Raw genomic sequence first — 16485 nt, 5'->3', positions numbered from 1 at the left:
TTGCTCTTTTAAAGTGTAGAACAACAGACTGTTCTTCAAAGCAAAACAAACAAAAAAAAGGGCCATTTTCACCACTTTATGTCAACTTCCATGCTATCACAACATGCCATTATTTCAAGGGATTGTTTTCTTTGCAAAATCGTTTGTTCGTTAACGACATCAACGGTGAAATTTAGTAGGATAATGAATATGGGTCCGATAATGGGTAGATTTAAGTTAGTCTTAAACACTTCAAGTCTACGATTAGTAGAGACTATGGGTCGTTGACGACTCTCCACAATGGTATGATATTGTCCACTTTGAGCATAAGCTCTCACGATTCTCCACAATGGTATGATATTGTCCACTTTGAGCATAAGCTCTCACGACTCTCCACAATAGTATGATATTGTCCACTTTGGCTTTGCTTTGTGCTTTTCAAAAGGCCTCATAACAATGGAGTTAGTATTCCTCACTTATAAACTCATGATCATTCCCTAAATTAGCGGACGTAGGACTTACATCATCGAACACCGAACACGTTAAGTTTTGAAATATTTAGTATTTCACTATTTTCTATACTCTTTTGGATATTATTAAAAAATTTAAAATATTTTAACCAAATATAAAATTTAAAGTTATTTTTATTAATTTATTTACTATAAATATGTAGATTTTAGGGGTGAGGCGTTAAAAAATAGTTGGAAAAAGGAAAATAAAAAATTGAAACTTTTAAACAAAAAAACAAAATAGTGGTACGAACAACGACATTTTGAAAGCTTTAATGAAGAAAAGGACAAATCGGTGAGGGAGCGCGTGGATTGAGGACGCTTAAAGGGTAAAAAAAAAAATAAAGGTGGTAAACGGTAAAAAAAAAAAGATATCAACTTTCCCAACTATTTATTTCGGTAATTTATTTGTGGAATTACCATTTTAGGTTTCATTTAATTTTAGAATTTGGATTTTGTTTTAATTTTGACTCTTTTGAGTTTGAAAATACAAATATTTGACTTTTTGGTGAGAATACACAACTCTTCTATTCTTGAGATGAGTGTATGGACTGTAAGCGGCTTCTCGGACTTAGTCGAGGTCAAGATGGTTCGGGGTTTAAGCGCATTGAGCTCAAACTCTTTCCTTCGGTGGGACATGGATCTCGATCTACCTTCACGGGAAGAAGTACAAGTTCCTGTTGATTGAGGAGACTCCCGACCCGATATGGATGTGTACGGAGAAAGGGATCCAGCCCGTATTAGGGCGATTGTAGAGGCCCAACTAAAAAAAAGGGTTGCTCAAAAAGCGGACGGGGGGGGGGGGGGGGGGGGGGTCCTTGAAGAACAGGTCCAGGCCAAAATCCTCCGTCGGGAATTGCTCATAGTTTTCTTTATTTTGTTACTCAATATCGAGATATTATACAATTAGTTAACATGAGTGAAGACGTTGAGCTCGTTATCAAATCATTCTATATTAAGAGGTTGAGCTCGAAGGTCCAAAAAAAAAAAAAAAAAAAAAAAAAAAAAAAAAAAAAAAGGACTCTTTTGGTCTATTATGGTTGTTCGTGAGAGAAATACTTATGGGTATTGAAATTTGAATCATCGGTTCAACAATGAACTTGTATTACCGAGAACCAAAATACAAATTTAAGTTTTGAGTCGGATATATAAATTTTACGATATTTCAAAAAAACGTTTTTCTCCAAAAGAAAACTTGCTCGACAGGATAAGAAAAAAGAAAACGATAAAGAATACGAAAAGATGGCTTCTCTCCATTGTCGTCCCGTCTTATCGATACTCTAAACCATTTTCAAACTTACAATGATAACACTCAAATTTTGTAGAGAAGAACGAGGTACATGTTTGATGTGTAAATGTATCGTATTGATGGAGAGAATGGAATTGTTGTCTTCAAAAACTTGGACACATTCACTCCTCGAGATTCTAATTCCATCCCTTCGAACTTTTTTTTTTTTTTTTTTTTGGTCAAATCTCGATGATCATGCTTAGGGTTTATAGTTTAGGTCAAATCTCATCAGCTCCAACAATCTTTTGCGACATGATCACGTTACTCATCCCTTGCTTTCAAGAGCAAATATTATACCCACAGACCAACACGAGTCCTTTCTAGGATGTTTTGTCTTCACTCATATGCATTCGAGGAAAATTTCCTAGAGGTCACCCAATTCAAGCAAATCACGCTTAACCTTGGAGTTTCTATGATTAAACTATCGAAAAGAAATGATTGTTGGTATAGGTAATAACTTTCAATTCGTTTAATTCTTTCGTAATCATCTTATCTTCAAGATCACTCTCATTCGAATGCAGTCTTGGTTCATTCATATATCCTTCATTTACTCAGGCGTCACAAAATTTATGTCGGGCGATCTCTTGAGATTTTTTCTAAACATATGAGTGAAGACAAAACATGTTAAAAAAACCCGTGATGACTATCGAGGTTGTCACATAGGTTTTCATAGATTACACTAAATTGAGTAAAAAAAACATCAAAATTAAGGTTTCATAGACCAGACCAAATTGAGTAAAAAAAAACATTAAAAATCATGTGTCAACTTTTTAAGGTTTTTTTTTTTTTTTTTTTTTTTTTTTTTTTCAATTTATTACAGAAATTTAAGAAAATTGATATTTAGAGATAATATAAAAGAAAAAGCAAACACTAAAAAAATGAATAGTAATTAGATATCATTAATCTACTGTTCCTAAACCATGATTAGCAGTGCTAATGCTAATTAAGATTATACGGCCGCCAATCAAAACGCGACATGTGTCGGCATCGAGATGTTTAGTCGGCCATTAATTATAATTTATCAACAAATTAAAACTTAGGTTGTGATTTGGTCTATTGTTCTATCATTACCGTCTTAAAAAAAGATATTATTTTCAACCATATCATTGATTAAAAAAAATTATATAAAATATATCAAAATGTGTATTAAATTATTTATAAAAATAAATAATCTTCGCACGTGCGGGTTCATAAATAATAATATTTGAATTAATTTGCGGTTTAATGTCATGGTAAATTGAATTAAAGTTTTGCAGACAAAGATGATTTCCTAGGTACGGGAAAATCGTTCCTTTTCCTATATTGGTTCGTTTTCTATTCATTTTTCCTTTACTTTCAAGCTTTTTTTTGAAACCCGTCGAGCATTCATCAATATCGAGAACGAGGGTAAAAAAATCAACACCGTTGGATTTGTTTTTCGAGCATTACGTGTCGAGTTTTTATGGAGAGATTTACTGAAACAGATTAACTTATAACCTAATTTTACATTAGATTACGATTGATGACACGAATAGAGGCACGATAATGATTGAATTTGACACTAGAAAATTTAATTATATCGAGAAAGAATGGGTTAATGGGATAATATAGTACGATTAAAAGAAAGTTGTGTGGGAGAGAGAGGAAGAAAAAGAGGGTGAAATTAATAAAGCATTTTGATGTTGGACCATATCATGTCTCCTCCTATCCCCATGATATGATCTTCATTTTCTTGTGCTCCTCCACTCCCACCTTGAGAGATTGATATTGTTGTTCTTCACGTATGTCGACTAGTAAAGGCAACGACGTTGGAGAAGGATCGTCATCGAGTTCGTCTTCTCTAGTTATCGTTGATGATAACAATCAGCAACAGCACCAACAACAACAGCTTGTTCCAGTGAGTCGTTACGAGTCGCAAAAGAGGCGAGACTGGTACACTTTTGGGCAATATTTGAGGAATCAACGACCTCCCTTGGCAATTTCGCAATGTAATTCAAGTCATGTGTTGGATTTCCTTCGTTATCTCGACCAATTTGGTAAGACAAAAGTTCACTTAAATGGGTGTGGTTTTTTCGGACAACCTGAACCACCGGGACCTTGTACTTGCCCTCTTAAACAAGCTTGGGGTAGTCTTGATGCTCTTATTGGTCGACTTAGAGCTGCTTATGAAGAAAATGGAGGTTCTTCGGAGACTAATCCATTTGCAAGTGGTGCTATAAGAATTTATCTACGAGAAATAAGGGACTCTCAATCAAAAGCAAGAGGAATTCCATATAAGAAGAAGAAAAAGAAGAACCCAACAAAGACTGATGAAGGTAATACCCGATCAATCTCGTTTCTTATTACTGGCAAAACTACTCATCGAACAAGTCCTACGATGAGTATTAGAACATTCGATCTCTAGAGAATGAACTAGGTTTTAACAATTAAACTATACTCGTATTGATACCAAACGTTCTAATTTTTACGAATAGGCAAAGTTTTAAGGATAAAACCGTAGACGAAGTGCTTCTTGAAAGCCCTAAATTTCATAATACCCGGCTACTCGGAATATATGTGATTAGAACTCTATAACAACTATTATTACTCTGACTTTTTCTTACTCTCCTTTTTCTTTTTCAAGAAAGTTAAACCCATTTGTAATGTTTCATTGTTTTTTCTTATTTATTCTGCTCATCGGTATGTTTCTAAACAGTTCGAGACAATAATTCGTAAAGGTTATCGACATGTTGTTCGTCATACACAAATATAGTCTCTATTGAGTTTACCATGTAGAAGTGGAAGATCCGAACATTTGATCTTCGGGAGTATGTATGTCTTAACTAGTTGAACTATGTTTAAATTGGTTGCTTATGGCAAGTTTTTTGATTCAGGGGCCTAAACAACTTCCCAAGGCTTTGGATTAGCGAGCACTGTCGAGTTCATTTGAATTGAAGTTTAGCTGTTTTTCCTTAGAACCGAAAGCATTGTGTTTTATTTGGTTCTATAACTCGAAGCTCAGCACAGACAGTTTCTGAATGCTTTTTTTATTGAGATTTTGTGTCAAATTTACTATACTATTCAGCTTGGATTATAATTATATAAGTATTTAGTGTCGTTCCCTTTCAAATATATATGATTTTTCGTTTATGAAACTTGTTCAATTACGATTTATAAAAGTTTAATATATAGTATAAAATGTTAGTTTAAAAACTAACGTTTATATTAGTATAAGCTAAAGTGATCACGAGTCGAAATCTAAAATCACCATTTGATGCCTTGATATTCCCAGACCAACACGGGTTAAGGACATATGATAAAATTAGAATGATACAAAAAAGATTAGCATGACTCCGGGGTAAGGATGACATGCACAAATCGACAAATGGTATTAGAGCTAGGCATTAGGTGGTGTGTCAGCGAGAACGTTGAGCCCTCAAGATGGGTGAATTGTTAGATCTCACATTAGTTGGAAAGAGGAACGAAGGTGTGGAAACCTCTCCCTAATAGACGCGTTTTAAAACCGTAATGGATCAAAGCGAACAATATCTGTTAATAGTAGCCTCGGACTATTACAAATTCTGCATCATGTTCATTCATGTACTATTTCTTTACTCGGACATCACAATTCAGCTCAAATGCTAGATTTTTAAATTCTCACCGTCGATCGGAAAATACTTTTGGAATTAATAGGACAAGCTGTTAGATATATGATATGATTTTCCATCATAACATTCATCTTAGGATTCCATTTTATGAACTTTTCATGTCTCTATCTATTATCACACCCTATTTTCTAAAAATAAAAATATAAAATTAAAACCCTTTAAAGAACTATTTAATTTTTATTGTTTAACAATATTAAAATATAAATCCCTCAAACCGAAAATGAAAATGTAACAGTTCTAAGTCCACAGCTAGTAAATATTGTTCGTTTGGCCCATTACGTATTACCATCAGTCTCACAGTTTTAAAATGGATATTTTAGAAAGAGGTTTCCTCGAATCTTCATTCCCTAGTTAATGTGGGATTAAAAACACTCCGTTCTCAAATCGCTTGTACAGTGACGACAACGTTTTTGTCGTTCATGGGGTAGCTTTGATACCGAAAGAAAGAAGAGAGTCTAGAGTGAATAACTTATTTAAGAGCTAACTTTATGCGAGTCAAATAAACTCAAAGAGTATAGCTCGAAAAGCTCGAGGGTTACGGTGTTCGAGACTTTGATTAAGATTTCTCCAAAAAAAAAAAAAAAATTATCACAACGTTAATGAATAGTAAACGTGCATTATTTTCAAGTTAATGCTTGATTAATTAATTAATTAATTAATTAATTAAAATCCGACATGTCGTTTCGGGCTTTCGAAAAAAAAAGGGAAACAAATGGGCTCAGAACTTTTAGTCCAGCGGAAATTTCTTGGGCCTGTCTTGAAAAAGGCCCACGATTACAGACAGTTCCTAAAAAATAAAAAAATAAATCAAAAGCTTAAACTAAATTTATTATTTTAAAAGTTTAAAGATCAAATAAATTTATTATTTAACCAAAATATTACAAAAATATCATATATAATTAATATATATTTTAGTGATAAGCTATGCATATTTTTCTATTGATTATTGAATTAATAAAATCCAAATAAATGGTGTGGTTTATCACGCCTCTCTAGTATCTACCAATAGCTTATAATAAGGCTATGATACCTTATCGTCAAACCAATAATGCTATTTTTTATTTCCAAAAAAACCAATAATTCTGTTTTTTTTTTTATATATAAAAGTCAACCAAAACAGTATTATTAAAAGTCAAACCTACAAAATAATTGGACTTAATTAATACCTTTACCATATTAAATAATGTGCTAGGTTTATGTTTTGTCTCACTCGAAAGTCCACATTGTAATTAAATAATTCTAATTATTGACAATTATTAATTAAGCTGACGTATGATATTTGAATTTACTTTTCAAACCTACCATTTATTAATTCAACCTACGCAACTAAAAACAAAAATACGTAGTCATGTTCCATGTCTAAAATTTGGATCAGACATTTGATGACTTTAAATATAGGATTGTTCCAAGCTACACAGATTTCATTTTGAAGTTTTTATGATTGAGTCATTGGAAATTTATTTATTTATTATTATTATTGAACAACAAAGGAAAAAAGAACCGAGCTTTGAAAATTATTATTATTATTTGAAGAGATAGTGAGAGAAAATTTGAATGGTTGGCATGCATTGGCATCTTTTTTTTTTTTTTTTTTTTGTAAAATTCGAATATTCTTTTTTAAGTGAGATAAAAATTAGGGCATTCCGAAAATTTGGCATACCTTTTTTTTTTTTTTCTTTTTTGTGGAATAATTTTTAGAAATAGTGGACTTCCAAGTAAGCGTGTCGTACAAGCCACGTGTCTTCTTTGTGTCCCCGACCAAAAAATCGCTTTTATTCGTTTTGACAATTTTGCCCTTTCTTCTCCATAAAGTTTCCATGAGAATTTACCTTATTATCCATCAAATTTTGATAACGGAGAAAGTTTGCCCCCACCATGCTTTTATAAGCCGTTAGAGATCTTTGAGGGCAACGGAGAAAGTTTTTATAAGCTATCAGAGATGTCATAGTGTGGGGACCGCGTCGGCCCCCTATTTCATTTTTCATTCCTACAACAAACATAAAAATAAAAAATCATTTATTTTTGTAGAAATTATTTTTGAGAATTTGGAAAGATCGATTATTCTTTTAAAAAATAGTTACTAACAAGCACGCGTGTATATATATATATATATTAAGTGGGGCAATGAATTGGACGAGGACAAGGAATATAATCCCATTTGCGGTCTCAGTTATGTAACAGGTAAAAAAACGTTCCCTACTCCTTCTCTCATTCTCTATCTAAACGGGAATCCCTCCTCATTCAAGGCGGATCTCATGGATAAAAGTTCAAAGTGGATTGCCGTGGATAAAATAGACATCTCTATAAGTCATCTTTTTTTTATATATATATATATATATATATATAATTAATCTTTAAAAATATATACGAAATAAGTCTACCCACCTCGTGTTAACGGACACCAACACTACTCAAAGTCAATTCATAAATTAATTTCAAACCGTATAAATCAATTTAAAATTGTATTTTTTTACTTTTGAAATTTTAATAATCAAACAAAAACAAAACTAAAATGACAAAAATATCAAACTTTATATGGTTTTTATTGGTCACAGGAAGAATTAAAATATGATTTGAATAAGTTAAATAAAAGCATGTGGGCCAAATATATAAAAAAAAAAAATGTGATGAAATTTAATAAAAATGGTATACAAACTCAATTTCAATTAGCTCTTTCTCCATTTGTCTTCGCCCGGCTACATTTCTCTATGTCCCCTTTTCTTTCTTTTCCCAAATAAAAAGGTAAGAGAGTGCAAAAAGACACTCCTACCCTTTAACGAACGAACCATCAACCAAACCCGAACTCGTAGAAAATACCCCTAACCCAATTAAGGGAACAAGACGTGGGTCCACTAAAAAATGCTCTCGTCTTCACTCACCTTCACGTCGTAGTTAGTACACTAGCAACAAATTGTCAGATTCAAACATTTAATTTTTTGATCGAGTATCTATCCTTTATCTAGGTAGGGACAATGAAGCTTTTCCTGTCCACGCTCCTGTCCCTACCACCTATTTCAATCTCCATTCCCACAAAAATAGATCAGATCGAGATTCTCCACAGAGAATCTCCCCTGTTATATATATATATATAGTGTTGGATGAAAGTGTCCACATTAGTTAATTTAGGGAATGATCATGGGTTTATAAGTGAAGAATACTAACTCTATTGGTCTGAGGCTTTTTTGGGAAACCCAAAGCAAAGCCAGGAGAGCTTATGCTCAAAGTGGACAATATCATACAATTGTGGAAAGTCGTGTTCGTCTAACATAAAGAATTTTTTCCTCTTTTTGGAAGTAGGTCTCGACAAGACAAACGAACATCGATGCACAATAAATAAATAAATAAATAAATAACAAATATTATAATTATTTAGGGACCCAAATTCATGCCTAATTATAGCAAAATATTACGAAAGTGGAACGTAGGCATAATTAGTGCATTAATCATGTGTCATTGTTTGTTTATCCAAGTTGACTTAAAATAATTATTGTGGGGTTAACAAGCTTATCATATTTTATTAAACTAAATTGTTATTTATTTAAATAATTTATATATTTTTAATAAATTATTCATTTTACTAAAAATAGATCTAAATATTCTCATCGCATCACCCCTTACGATTATACTAAATAAAATTAATATACAAAATTAAATCATTTATATTTTTTCTATTAAACATTCATCAAATTTAAAATAATAATTTATATAATTGAGACATAAAATTGAATAATTAATAAATTATTATAATAATTTTGTATTGAAACTCTCCGTAAAAATAAATAAAAATAATAATAAAAATCAATTTTTTTTTAATTTTCTAATTAAAATTGGAACCTTTCATTTTCAAGATCTAATTAGAATTAAAGCATATGCTATTACAGTATATTTTCAAGCATATCCAATTTATAGAAAATTATATTTTAAAAAGTAAAAAATATATATATAAATATTAATTTTTTAATTAAGATATTTCAGGAATGTAAAGAATTAATATGTTTTTTTTTTTTTTTTTTTTTTTTTTGTCTTAAATTTTTAGAAATATATATTTATTTTAGCGGTTATATTATCAGTTTTTTAGTTGAATAGAAAATTTAAAGAATATGTACGACTTTTCTTCTTATTTTGTAATTTTCATTGTTCTTGAGCATCGAGTGTGAGGCCCCATGGCTCTATAAAATCCTCTGGAACCGCTGGCATTGGATCTCAGAATCTCAACCACTCCCCTTTCTTCTGATTTCAATTCGTCCTACTCTTCCTTTTTAATCGCCTCTTGTTTTCAGGTACGTCTTCCTCCACGTATACCACATTACCACTATCCATTTTGGTATTTGTTGCTTATTGTGGGGGTTTTTACTGAGATTTGAATCTATTTCGAGGTAGAATCTTATGGGATCTCTGTTTTTACTCATTTCTCGAACTGGGTTTTGGGTTTAGTATTAGAATTCGTGTTTTCCTAGGCTCCATTTTGGTATTTGTTGCTTATTTGTGGGGGTTTTTAGTGAGATTTGAATCTATTTCGATGTAGAATCTTATGGGATCTCTGTTTTTACTCATTTCACGAACTGGGTTTTGGGTTTAGTATTAGAATTCGTGTTTTTCTAGGTTCCATTTTGGTATTTGTTGCTTATTTGTGGGGGTTTTTAGTGAGATTTGAATCTATTTCGATGTAGAATCTTATGGGATCTCTGTATTTACTCAATTCTCGAACTGGGTTCTGGGTTTAGTGTCAGAATTCGTGTTTTTCTAGGCTCCATTTTGGTATTTGTTGCTTATTCGTGAGGGTTTTTAGTGAAATTTTAATCTATTTCGATGTAGAATCTAATAGGGTCTCTGTATTTACTCATTTCTCGAACTGGGTTTCGGCTTTAGTGTCAGAATTCGTGTTTTTCTAGGCTCCTTTTTTGTGGGTCGTCGTTGAAATTGATGCATTCTTTTGGGTTTAATTTGGTGGGCTTGATGTGTTGTTTTTTGAGTGCCTAATGGGGTTTATGTGGTGATTTCAGAGAGGAATTTGGTGTGAAATATGGCGAACAGGAATCTGGAGAAGTTGGCATCAATTGATGCGCAGCTTCGGATGTTAGTACCAGCCAGAGTGAGCGAGGATGATAAACTAGTGGAGTATGATGCGTTGTTACTGGATCGATTCCTTGACATTCTCCAGGATTTACATGGGGAGGATCTGAAGGAAACTGTAAGTTAGAACAGGGAATTTGACTTTGAGTTTGACTTTGATTTTGACTTTGATTTTGAAGGATGAACTAAGTTTTGTTTCTTTGGATGGAAGGTGCAAGAATGTTATGAACTGTCGGCGGAGTACGAAGGGAAGCACGATCCGAAGAAACTTGAGGAGCTTGGAAATGTGTTGACTAGTTTAGATCCAGGGGACTCTATAGTGATTGCTAAGTCTTTCTCCCATATGCTTAACTTGGCTAACTTGGCTGAGGAGGTTCAGATTGCTTATCGTCGAAGGATTAAGCTGAAGAAGGGTGATTTTGCTGATGAGAACTCTGCAACCACTGAATCTGATATTGAGGAAACTTTGAAGAAGCTTGTGGGTGATTTGAATAAGTCCCCTCAGGAAGTTTTTGATGCCTTGAAGAACCAAACTGTAGATTTGGTCTTGACTGCTCATCCTACTCAATCAGTTCGTAGATCTTTGCTTCAGAAGCATGCAAGGTTGACTTATGAGTTACTTTCGATCATGTTTATGCTTATCTTTATATTTTATCGTTAGATGTTGTTGGTAGGATTGTTCGAAGAGAAGTCCACGTCGGCTAATTAAGGGTTGATTATGGTTTTTAAGTAAGGAATACATCTACAAAGCCATGAGAGCCTATGCTCAAAGTGGACAATATCATATCATTGTGGAGAGTTGTGATTCCTAATATGGTATTACAGTCATGCCCTCAACTTAGCCATGTCAATAGAATTCTTAGTTGTTGGGACCCTCGAAAGTGTAGTCAAAAGTGACTCAAGTGTCGAACAAAGGGTGTACTTTGTTCGAGGACTCCAGAGAAGGAGTCGAGCCTCGATTAAGGGAAGGCTGTTCTAGGGCTCCATAGGCCTTAGGAGAGGCTCTATTGTGTACTTTGTTTGAGGGGAGGATTGTTGAGGATTGTTGGAAGAGGAGTCTCACGTCAGCTAATATAAGAGGTTGATCATGGGTTTATAAGTAAGGAATACATTTCCATTGGTACGAGGCTTTTGGAGAAGCCAAAAGCAAAGCCATAAGAGCCTATGCTCAAAGTGGAGAATATCATACCATTGTGGAGGGTCGTGATTCCTAACCGTCCTTGTTATCAACTTATATCTTATTGATGGCTTGAGATATTTATATACTCCGAGTGTCAGTTCCAGTAAATTGGGAGAAGCTAACTAATTAGATGTCTGTCTTGCTGTCTTTAAACGCAGGATAAGGGATTGTTTAGTCCAATTGTACTCCAAAGACATTACTCCTGATGACAAGCAAGAGCTTGATGAGGCACTTCAGAGAGAGGTAAAACTTGCACTCCTATTGTTTGTCATCTGCTTGTGAATACTAAGACTAAATCATGTTGAGATATGCTTACACTTGATAAATGCATGCTGCTGGAGGTAATAATTGATATATGTAGCCGTTTGACATCGTTGCAACGCTGCATTTTGTATATGCCAGACATTTTACTGCAATGATTTGATCTTGACAAAGATTCTTTTGTAGATTCAAGCTGCATTTCGTACCGATGAAATCCGTAGGACTCCTCCTACCCCACAAGATGAAATGAGGGCAGGAATGAGCTACTTCCACGAGACGATTTGGAAGGGTGTTCCTAAATTTCTGCGTCGTGTTGATACTGCTTTGAAGAATATTGGAATTGACGAACGTGTGCCTCATAATGCACCGCTTATTCAATTTTCATCCTGGATGGGTGGTGACCGTGATGGTAAAATCTTTTCTTTCGTATACTTAATATGAACATTGAAACTCGATTATGAAAGTAGCAATGATATTGTGAGATCCCACATCGGGTGGAGAGAGGAACGAAACATTCCTTAAAAGGGTGTGGATACCTCTTCCTAGTTGACGCGTTTTAAAACCTTGAGAGGAAGCCCAGAAGGGAAAGCCCAAAGAGGAAAGAGGACAATATCTGCTAGCGTGGACTTGGGTTGTTACAAATGGTATCAAAGCCAGACACCGAGTTGGATGCTGGCCCCCCAAGGGGGGGTGGATTATGAGATCCCATCTCGGTTGGAGAGGGGAACGAAGGATTCCTTAAAAGGGTGTGGAAACCTCTCCTTAGTAGACGCGTTTTAAAACCTTTAGGGAAAGCTCAAAGGGGACAATATCTGCTAGCGATGGATTTGGGCTGTTACAAATATATCTTATCCGCATTGATGATACCTCTGGAAATCATAGCTGCTTCTAAGTTATTAGCTTTTCTTCGATCGGTCGACAGGTAATCCTAGGGTGACACCGGAGGTTACGAGGGATGTCTGTCTTCTTGCTAGAATGATGGCTGCTAATCTGTACTACTCACAGATTGAGGATCTCATGTTTGAGGTATTTATTCCCATTTGTGTGATAGGCAATGTTGCTATTTGGTCAATTAGCATCAATAAACTGAGGGATCATACTCATAATATTTTTCTGCAGTTGTCTATGTGGCGATGCAATAGCGAGCTTCGTGAACGTGCAGACATGCTTCATAATTCATCAAGGAGAGATGCAAAACACTATATAGGTAATCGATCACGACTTATGTGTTCTAGTAAAAGAAAAAACGTCCGAATGCGTTTAGTTTCGTTGTAAAATTTACTGTGTAGAGAAGAACTTAAGTTTGGTACTGGTGAATTTAGTTTTTTTTTTCTTTGGTATAGAATTTTGGAAGCAAGTTCCTGGCAATGAACCGTACCGGGTGATTCTTGGCGATGTGAGGGACAAGCTTTATCAAACACGTGAACGTTCTCGCCATTTGTTAGCACATGGACACTCGGACATCCCCGAGGATGCGACTTTTACAAATGTCGAGCAGGTTTGTTCTTCTTGGATCTTCATATGTCAAGCACAACAATCATTACATTGAACACTTTGCTAATGGAACAAATAGTTTAAAAGAAAGCTTGAAAGTTCATGTTAGTTTCTGATGTTTATGATTGATTTTCGAACTTCTTGCAGTTCTTGGAACCTCTTGAACTATGCTACCGATCCCTCTGTGGTTGTGGCGACCGTGCGATTGCTGATGGCACCCTTCTTGATTTTTTGAGGCAAGTGTCCACTTTTGGTCTGTCACTTGTAAGGCTCGATATCAGGCAAGAGTCGGATCGTCATACCGATGTCTTGGATGCCATTACTCAGCATTTGGAACTCGGTTCGTACAAAGAATGGTCTGAAGAACAGCGACAAGAGTGGCTTTTATCTGAACTCAGTGGCAAACGTCCTCTTTTTGGTCCTGATCTTCCTAAAACTGAAGAAATATCTGATGTTTTGAACACATTCCACGTAATAGCCGAGCTTCCTTCGGATAACTTCGGTGCATATATCATTTCAATGGCCACCGCTCCATCCGATGTTTTGGCAGTCGAGCTCTTGCAACGTGAATGCCATGTTATGCAACCATTGAGAGTTGTTCCGCTGTTCGAGAAGCTTGCAGATTTGGAGGCTGCACCAGCAGCCCTTGCTCGCCTCTTCTCGATAGATTGGTACAGAAATCGGATTAACGGAAAGCAAGAAGTCATGATTGGGTACTCGGATTCTGGCAAAGACGCTGGACGGTTCTCTGCAGCTTGGCAGTTGTATAAGGCTCAAGAAGAGCTTATAAAGGTTGCTAAGCAATATGGTGTGAAGCTAACTATGTTTCATGGTCGTGGTGGCACTGTCGGAAGAGGAGGTGGACCAACTCATCTTGCTATTTTGTCCCAACCACCTGAGACGGTTCACGGTTCGCTCCGTGTAACGGTACAGGGTGAAGTTATTGAGCAATCCTTTGGAGAGGAGCATTTGTGTTTTAGAACGCTCCAACGTTTCACTGCTGCAACGCTCGAGCACGGTATGCACCCTCCAGTTTCACCAAAACCCGAATGGCGTGCACTGATGGATGAAATGGCCGTTGTCGCTACAGAGGAATATCGTTCCATTGTCTTCAAAGAGCCACGATTCGTGGAGTATTTCCGCCTCGTAGGATTTCTTCATCATAGACTCATAATTTCATTACTGAAATCTGCACTGACTGAGCTGTTCTTAACTTAAATGTTTTGTACTTCTGATTGTAGGCAACACCAGAGCTGGAGTATGGTAGGATGAATATCGGTAGTCGTCCATCGAAGCGAAAGCCAAGCGGCGGTATCGAGTCACTTCGTGCAATCCCGTGGATTTTCGCATGGACGCAGACGAGGTTCCATCTACCAGTTTGGTTAGGCTTCGGGGCCGCATTCAAGCATATTATCCAGAAAAACGTTAAGAACCTTCACATGTTGCAGGAGATGTACAACGAATGGCCGTTCTTTAGGGTCACCATCGATTTGGTCGAAATGGTGTTCGCCAAAGGAGACCCTGGGATCGCAGCTTTGTACGACAAGCTCCTAGTTTCGGAGGACCTCTGGTCGTTTGGAGAGCGGTTGAGAGCCGACTACGAAGAAACGAAGAGCCTTCTACTACAGGTAAAATCTGGCCATTTTTCATTGAATCAAATGCCACACAAGGTCTTTCATTGTTGAATCAACAATTCCTTGTCCTTGTGCTGTAGATTGCTGGACACAGAGATCTTCTTGAAGGGGATCCTTCCTTGAAGCAAAGACTCCGTCTCCGTGACTCGTACATCACGACTCTGAACGTGTGCCAAGCATACACACTGAAACGAATCCGTGATCCGAACTACAACGTGCAAGTTCGTCCACACATTTCAAAGGAAATAATGGAAGGAAGCAAACCAGCAGACGAACTCATTCAACTAAACCCGATGAGCGATTACGCACCGGGGCTAGAGGACACACTCATCTTGACCATGAAGGGTATTGCTGCTGGACTTCAGAACACCGGTTAAACATGAGGCATTATATATGTAGTCTATGCCCATTGTTGTTTCATTTACTGGTTTCTAAATTGGCATGAAAGATAAGGCTCATAATTTGTGCATCAGAAGTTAGATGTTGTTTAAGTTAATCCAGCTTTTGATTGAGCGGCTCTCGAGTGTGGCCACCTTAAAAACGTATACACGCATTGTTGTAAGTACCATCAACGAGGGTACGGAGATTTGAACCTCTGAGCTACGCTCTGTTTGACTCTTTACGAATGTATTTGAAATTTGAATAATTGTGTGGGTTGAAAATCAAACTGGCCCTCAATTATGTTTCTCTTGCTTCATTTTTATCTTCTAATTATATTAAAGAAAATTGATCGTTCGTATTATGTTTAAAAAATGGTATGTTATTGTCTACTTTGAGCATAAGCTCTCATGGTTTTACTTTGAGCTTCCCCAAAAGGCCTTAAACGATCATAAACCTATGATCATTACCTAAATTAGCTTATGTGTGACTTTCCTCCAACACCTCCCCTCGAACAAAGTATGCCTCCCCTTAATCGAGGCTTGACTCCTTTTCTTTTGGAGTTTTAGTCATTTTTTACAATGTTTTTTAGGAGCCTCGAGTCCTTTTTCTTTGGAGTTCTTTGTTCAACATTTGAGGATTCTATTGACATGGCTAAGTTTAGGACATGGCTCTGATACCATGTTAGGAATCACGACTCTCCAAAATTGTATGATATTGTCCACTCTGAGCATAAGCTCAGCTTTGGGTTTCCCAAAAGATCTCAAATCAATGGAGATAGTATTCATGGATTATAAACCCATGATCGTTACCTAAATTAGCGGATATGTATGAAATTTTAAAAGCAACATTAACGCTCTTTACTTTTATAAAATAATTAAAAAAATAATTTACCATTAATGTATGAACGAAAAACGATATCAATACTTTACGTATTATCTCTATAATTGTTCTTTTAACTTTTTAATATTATTTTTAAAAATTCTTGATTATTTTTTAAATGTGATATTAATAATAAAGGTATTTTTTAAATTTTTTTAAAAAGAATTACACTCATAAAACT

At 35.5% G+C, this 16485-nt stretch overlaps 2 protein-coding genes and 1 non-coding gene across 4 annotated transcripts; all 3 read left to right on the top strand.

Annotated features, from left to right (window-relative positions):
* The first annotated feature begins 3422 nt into the window (after window positions 1–3422).
* Window positions 3423–4851, top strand: LOC111788535 (protein LIGHT-DEPENDENT SHORT HYPOCOTYLS 10). Its single transcript, XM_023668877.2, has 2 exons — window positions 3423–4070; window positions 4629–4851. The coding sequence occupies exons 1-2, from the start codon at window positions 3539–3541 to the stop codon at window positions 4634–4636; spliced, it is 540 nt and encodes a 179-aa protein (XP_023524645.1). The 5' UTR covers window positions 3423–3538; the 3' UTR covers window positions 4637–4851.
* A 185-nt stretch (window positions 4852–5036) lies between these two features.
* LOC111789443 (U6 spliceosomal RNA) lies at window positions 5037–5134 on the top strand. The gene has a single exon (XR_002814341.2). It is a non-coding gene; the product is annotated as a U6 spliceosomal RNA (small nuclear RNA).
* Window positions 5135–9522: 4388 nt separating this feature from the next.
* Window positions 9523–15741, top strand: LOC111787976 (phosphoenolpyruvate carboxylase, housekeeping isozyme). Of its 2 annotated transcripts, none has more exons than XM_087121364.1 (11): window positions 9523–9682; window positions 10406–10593; window positions 10687–11078; window positions 11814–11898; window positions 12103–12325; window positions 12839–12942; window positions 13036–13123; window positions 13260–13414; window positions 13558–14556; window positions 14652–15038; window positions 15125–15741. In XM_087121364.1, the coding sequence occupies exons 2-11, from the start codon at window positions 10426–10428 to the stop codon at window positions 15419–15421; spliced, it is 2898 nt and encodes a 965-aa protein (XP_086977490.1). In that variant the 5' UTR covers window positions 9523–9682; window positions 10406–10425; the 3' UTR covers window positions 15422–15741. The 2 variants fall into 2 exon arrangements, with proteins under 2 accessions (XP_086977490.1, XP_086977491.1); XM_087121365.1 differs by having other exon boundaries at window positions 9622–9778.
* Window positions 15742–16485: the final 744 nt, after the last annotated feature.

The sequence above is a fragment of the Cucurbita pepo genome, chromosome 2, assembly GCF_057944985.1.
Source record: "Cucurbita pepo subsp. pepo isolate OVF chromosome 2, ASM5794498v1, whole genome shotgun sequence".
NCBI classification, from domain to species: Eukaryota; Viridiplantae; Streptophyta; class Magnoliopsida; order Cucurbitales; family Cucurbitaceae; genus Cucurbita; species Cucurbita pepo.
Note: the sequence above shows the minus strand (reverse complement) of the source record. Positions and strands in the feature narration are given on the sequence as shown.